The sequence below is a fragment of the Anolis sagrei genome, chromosome 11 (genome assembly GCF_037176765.1).
Source record: "Anolis sagrei isolate rAnoSag1 chromosome 11, rAnoSag1.mat, whole genome shotgun sequence".
NCBI classification, from domain to species: domain Eukaryota; kingdom Metazoa; phylum Chordata; class Lepidosauria; order Squamata; family Dactyloidae; genus Anolis; species Anolis sagrei.
The window spans coordinates 33,183,459-33,193,263 of NC_090031.1; the positions used below are offsets into that span (position 1 = coordinate 33,183,459).

At 43.1% G+C, this 9,805-nt stretch overlaps 1 protein-coding gene across 2 annotated transcripts; it reads right to left on the bottom strand.

Moving 5' to 3' along the window:
- Positions 1–1,077: 1,077 nt before the first annotated feature.
- On the bottom strand, positions 1,078–7,247 carry RHBDD2 (rhomboid domain containing 2). Of its 2 annotated transcripts, XR_010910352.1 has the most exons (5): positions 6,955–7,247; positions 4,201–4,602; positions 3,126–3,276; positions 1,211–1,810; positions 1,078–1,161 (listed from the first exon to the last, which is right to left on the bottom strand). XR_010910352.1 is itself a non-coding variant. In XM_060756727.2 (4 exons), exons 1-4 carry the CDS (start codon positions 7,109–7,111, stop codon positions 1,489–1,491), a joined length of 1,032 nt encoding a protein of 343 aa, XP_060612710.2. In that variant the 5' UTR covers positions 7,112–7,247; the 3' UTR covers positions 1,078–1,488. The 2 variants fall into 2 exon arrangements, 1 of the variants encoding a protein (XP_060612710.2); XM_060756727.2 differs by having other exon boundaries at positions 1,078–1,810.
- Between the last annotated feature and the right edge of the window lie 2,558 nt (positions 7,248–9,805).

Here is a 9,805-nt window from a genome sequence, read left to right on the forward strand (position 1 = left end):
TCCTCCTGGAGCGGTACCTATTGATTTACTCACATTTGCATGTTTTCGAACTACTAGGTTGGCAGAAGCTGGGGCTAAAAGCTCCCACCACTCTCCGGATTCGAACCGCCGACCATTTGATCAGCAAGTTCAGCACCTCAGCGGTTTCCCCCACTGCACTGGAGCAGCGTACCCAAATATCTGGGAGTTATTCTGGACCGTGCTCTGACCTACAAGAAGCACTGCCTGAACATCAAGCAAAAAGTGGGCGCTAGAAACAACATCATACGAAAGCTGACTGGCACAACCTGGGGATCACAACCAGACACAGTGAAGACATCTGCCCTTGCAGTATGCTACTCTGCTGCTGAGTATGCAAGCCCAGTGTGGAACACATCACATCACGCTAAAACAGTGGATGTGGCTCTTAGTGAGACATGCCGCATCATCACGGGGTGTCTGTGCCCCACACCACTGGAGAAATTACACTGTCTAGCCGGTATTGCCCCACCTGACATCCGCCGGGGAGCAGCAGCCAATAGTGAAAGGACCAAGGCAGAGACATGTCCAGCTCATCCCTTGTTTGGGTATCAGCCAGCAAGTCAATGACTTAAATCAAGAAATAGTTTTCTAAGATCTACAGAGACACTCGCTGGAACACCTCAGCAAGCGAGAGTCCAAAAGTGGCAGGCTCAAACCTGGCTGATACCAAATTAGAGACTCCCCCCTGGGCACACAGAAAATTGGGTGACTTGGAAGGCGCTGAACAGACTGCACTCTGGCATCACGAGATGCAGAGCCAACCTCAAGAAATGGGGCCACAAAGTGGAATCCTCGACATGCGAGTGTGGAGAAGAAGAGCCAACCACTGACCACCTGCTGCAATGCAACCTGAGCCCTGCCACATGCACAAGGGAGGACCTCCTTGCGGCAACACCAGAGGCACTCCAAGGGGCCAGATACTGCTCAAAGGACATTTAATCAACTACCAAGCTTGCAAACTTTGCATTTTGTCTGTTTGTTTTGTTAAAAATGTAATACAAATGTCATGATAAATAAAATACCCGCTGTGCTAAACAAATACATTTAGACACAATGTTATAGATTTCACAGTAGGTTTTTAAAAAAAATCAAAATATACACATATAAAAAAGCACAGTAAAAATTGAACGTATTAATCACCTGATCAGAAATTCAAACAGATATTAAAAAAATTGAATGTATTAATCACCTGATCAGAAATTCAAACAGATATAAAATTTCCCAGTGTGAGCTTTGGTAAGAAGTGAGCAGAGACCCCATACTTGGGCTTTAGGTTTCCCAAACAGGACAGAGAGGGAAAAAGTTGAGGGAAATCATCCTCGTTCGGTCCACATGAGAAGCCAACGAGTGTAGAAGAGAGTCTGGTTTCTCGGGGTGTCAAACCATTTAGCACCGTTTCAGAATCCGTTTCAGAGGACGTTCAGATCTGATTTCCAGCACGACCTAAAGAGTTGAGCTTCCCGCAGATCAACCAACGTGAACCCGGCAAGACTCTGGCAATTCCTGGGTCTGGTGGGCGCTGGAGCCGCCTCTCCCCGCAGACGGCCATGACTCTGACCCACCCAGGTGCGGAGAAGAGGAGAAGGATCCCGGTGGAGTGTGGAAATGGTTCTGGGCAACTGGCGCTCCAAAGGCATTCGCATTTGGAAACTGGGAAGGACCTGGTGGGATCGGGAGCCTTGAAGTCAAGGGGTGCGCGTTGGGGTGCTGCGGAGGGGGGGCAAAGAAGGCAGGAGGAGGGGGGGCCTGGTAGCTTTGCGTCGGGTAAGAGCCAGGCACTGGGTTTATCCTGGAGAGAAAAGAGTAGGCAAGAAGTGAGTCACTCATGTGTCCCTTTAAATCATTTCCATCTTGGGTTGCTGTGAGTCTTTTGGGCTGTATGATCATGTTCCAGAAGCATTCTCTCCTGACGTTTCTCCCACATCTATGCTCTTATTTTATCTCATTATAGTCTGTTAATTGTTTTTATTTGGAATATATGGCCCGCGCATTGTCATTTCTATCATGATTGTGTTTATTGGTATTTTATTTTATTTTTACTATCATTTTTTATTTATTATATATTTTTATTTTTATACATACACAACATTTATAGTTCCCACCACCATGAGGATTGTTTTCTTTTACATATTAATCCTTTTTGTGATGAACCTTACAGATTAACGTTTTATATAACATTTGTATCCTATTTCTTTCTTTTTTTCTTAAATATTTTTAATTAATTACTTGACACAATCTCATATATAATCAGAAAATATACGTTCAGAATTGTGCCCGGTAGCAAACTGGCAGCCAGTGGAGCTGGCGTAACATAGAAGTTGTATGCTCCCTGTATGCTGCCCCAGTTATTAACCTGGCTGCCTCTCGTTGGACTATTTGAAGCTCCCGAGCAGTCTTCAAAGGCAATCCCATGTAGAATGCATTGCAGTAGCCTATCCTAGATGTAACGAGAGCGTGGACCACCGTGGCCAAGTAGATAGAAGAGGGTTGCTTTTGCCTCCCTCTGAAGCTGAGAATGATTTGCACAACTTCACTCTGAGCAGAAACGCGATCCTAGAGTTGGAAGAGACCTCCAGGTCCATCCAGTCTTACCCATTTATGCCAGGCGGAATCACATAAGGCACTCCCGACAGATGACCCTCCACACTTGTCTTAATTTTTTTTATCCTAATCAAACATTTACAACCATTTCACAAAACCAACTCCAAAGATGTTGTCAGGTTGAGAGAGTGTGACTCGCTCAGCCAACATAGTCATAGTGTGCCAGAAATTCAAACCTTGAAGGCTGACCAGAGACGCCGATTGACTACTTCTCTAGGATCCTCTAGATCCTCCAGTACAACTTTAGGGTCAAAGTCCAGTGGAGATTGACTGAAGAGTCATGATGGTGGAGCTAGAGATTCCTAGAAAAGTACTCTCTCAGGTTAAAAAAAATCATATTTTTATTTGCCACAGATTTCCCCACTTTCCTAGAGGCTCTGCACCCCAAACCCAGCATCCCCAGCCAGCAGAGGCAATGGTTAAGGAAAATAGGAGAGGGAGTCCGACAGACAGAGAAATACTATACACACACAATTCTCTTTAAGCAGGATGTGCACACTTACTTCCGGGTCTGGGAGGCTCTTCTTTCTGCTAGAGACCCTGGAACGTACTGGAGGACTGGGATTCTCTTCAGCAGTCGGAAAGGGATCTTCTGATCCAGGCGAGAGGCAGTTGATTCAGGGAGATCCACTCGAGAGCAGAAGCCATAACCGTCTTGACGTTGGCAGCAGGATAAGGAAAAGAACTGTGACTGGAAAGGAAGACATTCCCATGCCTGACCCCTTGATGCTAGGAAACTGCTGAAAAATACTCAGCAATTTCAACGGATCCAGAAACAGAGCTACTGCACCACAACTGGCACAGAGCACTCATTTAGGATGAGTTCTGTCTCCAGCTTTACTGAGTTGCATTCAAAGTACTACCGCAGACCATTTTCTAGATCAGCGTTTCTCAAACTGGGGGTCGGGATCCCGGGGGGGGGGGGGGGTCACAAGGGGGTGTCAGAGGGGTCATCAAAGATCATCAGAAAACACAGTATTTTCTGTTAGTCTTGGGGGTTCTGTGTGCCAAGTTTGTCCCAATTCTATCGTTGGTAGGGTTCAGAATGCTCTTTGATTGTAGGTGAACTATAAATTCTAGCAAACTACAACTCCCAAATGACAAAATCAAGCCCACCAGTATCCAAATTTGGACGTATCGGGTATTTGTCCCAAATTTGGTCCAGTGAATCAAAGTACATCCTGCCTATCGGATTTTACATTACGATTCATAACAGCAGCAAAATTAGTTGTGAAGTAGCAATGAAAATAATGTTATGGTTGGGGGTCATCACAACATGGAGAACTATATTAAGGGGTCGCAGCATTAGGAAGGTTGAGAAACACTATTCTAGATGGACAGGTTGAGGGGTCTAAATTCCCCTTCTCCCCAAACATCTAGCAAATAACACTCCTCCTAAATTTCCCCGTGTTTTTCTTTGCTGCCAATCTACTTATACAATTGCCATAGCTATACAGGGCAATGGGTCACACACAGTCTGACATGCATAGTTCTTTGGGAGTCCTGTGAACATAGACCCGGTCCCAGCATGAGACCAGTTCGCCTTGCCACTTCGTGGGAATCCATGGTAAAGGATACAGAGGTTCCCAATCAAGATGCCGCAAAGGTTTGCCAAGAAGGGAGAGATCAGGGCAAACCAGGCCACGCCGAGCAGGAGCCAGGGGACGAGGAACACGCGGACGTTGAACCCCAAAAGTAGCATGTTTCTCAATGGGGAGCGGGCGATGGAGGCCGTTAGCATGGCAAAAGCCACAGGTGCAAACCCTGTGGCATCCGCCGCCTCCAAAAGACTGGCCAAGGCGGGCGAGAGCAAGAGGTAGAGCAGGGCCGCGGCAACGGCAAAGGCCATGGTGAGGAGGCTGTGTTTCACTGTGCCTACCGACTTCTCGAAGCTGCCGGCAAAGTACCAGACGACGATTGCGCCACATAGCCAGGAAAGGGGGTCATCATAGACAAATATATAGGTCACCAGCCGGTAAACTGTGGAAGGAAAGGGAGAAGACGGTTCAGGTCTAGGTTATCTGCTCGACCGGCGATCGCACCCCCTGTACGAACCGTCTTGAGTCGCCTCCGGGCTGAGAAAGGCGGTATACAAATGCAATAAATAAATAAATAAATAAATAAACCTGCCCGGGCCCTGAATGGCCAAAACAAACACAATGAAGTTCAACAGGGACAAATGCAAATTACTCACTCCACTTAGGCAAAAAAAAAAAATCAAATGCAAAGATACAGAATGACAATGCCTGGCTCGACAGCAGGACGTGCGAAAAAGATCTTGGGGTCCTAGTGGACAGGAAGGGCAACATGAGCCAGGAATGCCATGTGGCGACTTAAAAACCCAGTGGGATTCTGGTCTGTATCAATAGGAGTCCAGTGTCTAGATCCAGGGAAGTAATGCTCCCCCTCTATTCTATTCTGCCATGGCCAGACCACACCTGGAATCAAACTGTGTCCAGTTCTGGGCACCGCAACTGAAGGGAAAGGTTGACTCTAAGCTGGAGTGAGTCCAGAGGAGGGTGACTCAAAGGATCAAGGGTCTGGAGAACAAGCCCTATAAGGAGCGGCTTAGACCTGGGCAGGTTTAGCTGCAGAAGATAAGGCTGAGAGGAGACATGATGAGGGCTAGGGATCAAGATGTGAAGGGAAGTCAGAGGGAGCAGGCTTGTTTTCTGCTGCCCTGGAGACTAGGACACAATGGAGTAATGGCTTCAAACTACAGGAAAGGAGATTCCACCTGAACTTTAGGAAGAACTCTCTAACTGTGAGAGCTGTTCAGCAGTGGAACTCTCTGCCCCGGAGTGTGGTGGAGGTTCCTTCTTTGGAGGCTTTGAAGCAGAGGTTGGATGGCCATGTATCGGGGGTGCTTTGAATGCAATATTCCTGCTTCTTGGCAGAATGGGGTTGGACTGGATGGCCCATGAGGTCTCTTCCAACTCTATCATTCTATGACCCTGAGTGAGGGCGGGGAAAATGACCTTGGCGGGCCACATCCGGCCCCCGGGCCTTAGTTTGAGGACCCCTGTTCCAGAGGCATTCTCTGCTGACGTTTTGCCTGCATCTATGGCAAGCATCCTCAGAGCTTGTGAGGTCTGTTGGAACTAGGAAAAAGGGTTTATATATCTGTGGAATGACCACAAAGAACTTTTGTCTGTTGGAGCTAGGTGGGAATGTTTCAACTGACCACCTTGATTAGCAACAGAGAGGAAACAATCAGGGACAGCTAATCACCTCTCAACAAAAGATTCCCTCAGGCACTAACGATCCAGGTTATTTATTTATCGTGTCATCAGAAAACAGACATTTGTATTACATTGTTAACAAAAACAAACAGACAGACAGAAAAACACAGAGTTTGCAAGCTTGGTAGTTGATTAGATGTCCTTTGACCAGTATCTGGCCATTTGGAGTGCTTCTGAGTTACCGCAAGAAGGTCCTCCCTTGTGCATGTGGCAGGGCTCAGGTTGCATTGCAGCTGGTGGTCTCGCATGTCGTGGATTCCACTTTGTGGCCCCATTTCTTGAGGTTGGCTCTGCATCTCATGATGCCAGAGCACAGACTGTTCAGCGCCTTCCAAGTCGCCCAGTCCTCTGTGTGCCCAGGGGGGAGTCTCTCTTTTGGTATCAGACATTGGTTGAGGCTCTGGGTTTGAGCCTGCCACTTTTGGACTCTTGCTTGCTGGAGTGATCCAGCGAGTGTCTCTGTAGATCTTAGAAAACTATGTCTTGATTTAAGTCGTGGACGTGCTGGCTGATACCCAAACAGGGGATGATTTGGAGATGTCTCTGCCTTGGTCCTTTCACTATTGGCTGCTACCTTCCGGTGGATGTCAGGTGGTGCAATACCAGCTAAACAGTGTAATTTCTCCAGTGGTGTAGGGCGCAGACACCCCGTGATAATGCGGCATGTCTCATGAAGAGCCACAACCACTGTTTGAGCGTGGTGAGATGTGTTCCACACTGAGCATGCATACTCAGCAGCAGAGTAGCATAGCGCAAGGGCAGATGTCTTCACTGTGTCAGGTTGTGATCCCCAGGTTGTGCCAGTCAGCTTTCCTACGATATTGTTGGCTGCTACTTCCCGGCGGATGTCAGGTGGTGCAATACTGGCTAAGCAGTGTAATTTCTCCAGTGGTGTGGGGCGCAGGCACCCCGTGCCAGGTGGTCAGTTGAAACATTCACACCTAGCTCCAACAGGCAAGAGTTCTTTGTCCCACCCTGGTCATTCCACAGATATATAAACCCTACTTGCCTAGGAACCTCACTACCTCTGAGGATGCTTGCCATAGATGCAGGTGAAACGTCAAGGCGCCTCTTGAGGGCCAGGCCTCACCTTGTAGGCCGCTCAGGGCCTCTGGCGACAGAGAAAGCGGCGAGGCCTCGGCCTCTCCTCCTCCTCCTCGGGGCCTCCACCGCAGCAGCCTCGGGAGGGAGGCCAGCAGCGACAGGAGCACCGTGAGGGCCGCCGCCGCAGGGAACCGACGCTCCATCCTTCCTTGTTTCCCTCCTCAGGCGCTCTTTAGACACACTTCCGGTGCTTTTGGGCCTTGCTTCCGGTTGAGGCGCCGTCGCCAAGGAAACGGGCCTAGCCAAGGCCACGCCCCTTCGGAGAACGAAAAGCAAGTGGCGCTGATAGGTTGGAAGCTAGGACTCCGCTTTTTCCTATTGGTCGCTAAGGAAGCTTCTCCTATTGGCTGCCCTTTTCCAATCGCCAAAGTTTTTTTTTAAAGAGATATGCACCTCAAAGAGATGAATCTGTATAATCATCATGGGTTAGGAATTACTTTGAACAGAGAAAAGGAACAAGATAGATATATATGTTCATAAAAATAATAATATAATAAATATAAACAATAAAGATAAATATAACAATATATATATATATATATATATATATATACACACACACACACACACACAATATAATTATAAAAATATAAATAAATTCAACAAAAATACATATAATAATATATATAATAATAAAATAATAAATAAATAATAAAGATAAATATAACAATATGTGTATATATTTACAATATAATAATTATAAACATAAATAAATTCAACAAAAATACATTTATTATTTATTTTTTATTTTTTTACATATAATATATATAAAATAATAAAGTAATAAATAAATAATAAAGATCAATATAACAATATATATATTTACAATAATTACAAAAATATAAATAAATACAACAAAATGCATATAATAATATATAATAATAAAATAATAAATATTTTATTATTTATTAAATATTTAAGTATTTATTATTTATTTAATAAATAAATATTACTTAAGTAAGTAAGTAAGTAAGGATTAGGAATTACTTTGAACAGAGAGAAAGAACAAGATATATATATATATTATATTCATGTAATAAAATATATTATAATAATATAATAAATATAAATAATAAAGATAAATATAACATTATATATATTTATAATATAATATATATATATAATAAAATAATATTTTATTATTTAATAAATAAATTATTTTATTATTTAATAAATATTTAAATATTTGTTATTTATTTAATAAATAAATATTACTTAAGTAGGTAAGTAAGTAAGGGTTAGGAATTACTTTGAACAGAGAGAAGGAATATGGTGTATATATATATATATATATTCATCATATTCCTTCTCTCTGTTCAAAGTAATTCCTAACCCTTACTTACTTACCTACTTAAGTAATATTTATTTTTGGTGTATATATACATATATTCATGGGAGCCCCCGGTGGCGCAGTGGGTTAAAGCACTGAGCTGCTGAGCTTGTTGATCGAAAGGTCACAGGTTCGATTCCGGGGGGCGGCGTGAGCTTCCGCTGTCAGCCCTAGCTTCTGCCAACCTAGCAGTTCGAAAACATGCAAATGTGAGTAGATCAATAGGTACCGCTCCGGCAGGAAGGTAACGGCGCTCCATGCAGTCATGCCGGCCACATGACCTTGGAGGTGTCTACGGACAACGCCGGCTCTTCGGCTTAGAAATGGAGATGAGCACCACACCCCAGAGTCAGACATGACTGGACTTAATGTCAGGGGAAAACCTTTACCTTTACCTATATATATTCATATAATAAATAATAAAAGTAATAAAATAATAGATAAATATAACAATATATATATATTTACAATGTAATAATTATAAAAATATAAAAATACAACAAAAATACATATAATATATATAATAATAAAGTAATAAATATTTTATTATTTAATAAATAAATTATTTTATTATTTAATAAATATTTAAGTATTTATTATTTATTTAATATATAAATAAATATTACTTAAGTAAGTAAGGGTTAGGAATTACTTTGAACAGAGAGAAGGAACAAGATATAAATATATATATTCATAGAATAAAAATAATATAATAAATATAAATAATAAAGAAAAATGTAACAGTATATATATTTACAATATAATTATTAAAATATAAATAAATACAACAAAATACATTATATATATAAAAATAAAATAATAAATATAATATATATATATAAGTATAAAAATACATAATAATAATAATAATAATAATAATAATAATGGGGGCCATCAGTGGCACAGTGGGTTAAACCACTGAGCAGCTGAAATTGCTGACCAAATGGTTGGTGGTTCAAATCCAGGGAGCAGAGTGAGCTCCCGCTATTTCCCCCAGCTTCTGCCAACCTAGCAGTTCTAAAACATGTAAATGTGAGTAGATCAATAGGGACTACTTCTGTGGAAGGTAACAGCACTCCATGCAGTCATGCCAGTGGCCACATGACCTTGGGGGTGTCTAGGAACAACACCAGGCTTTGAAGCTACAAGGCCATTAAATGCTAATTGCAACATTCATGCTTGCCTCCAGCAGACAAGAGTTCTTTCTCCCACCCTGGCCATTCCACAGATATATAAACCCTTTTTCCTCGTTCCAACAGACCTCACAACCTCTGAGGATGCCTGCCATAGATGCAGGCGAAACGTCAGGAAAGAAAGCTTCTAGAACATGGCCATACAGCCCGAAAAAACCTACAACCCACTACATAAATCTCCCTTGCCTAGTTTCCAACCGACCTCACAACCTCTGAGGATGCCTGCCATAGATATGGGTGAAACATCAGGAGAGAATGCTTCTGAAACATGGACCGCACAGAAAACTCACAGCAACCCAGTGATTCCAGCCTTC

Bases quoted from the DNA above. Each gene is read 5' to 3' on its own strand.
- RHBDD2 (XM_060756727.2), bottom strand. From the start codon at position 7,111: ATGGAGCGTCGGTTCCCTGCGGCGGCGGCCCTCACGGTGCTCCTGTCG. The intron at 3,277-4,200 runs GTATCCTTTACC...GCCAACGTCAAG, and splicing joins CATCTTGATTGGGAACCTCT to ACGGTTATGGCTTCTGCTCT. The intron at 1,811-3,125 runs GTAAGTGTGCAC...TTTTCTCTCCAG, and splicing joins AGAGCCTCCCAGACCCGGAA to GATAAACCCAGTGCCTGGCT.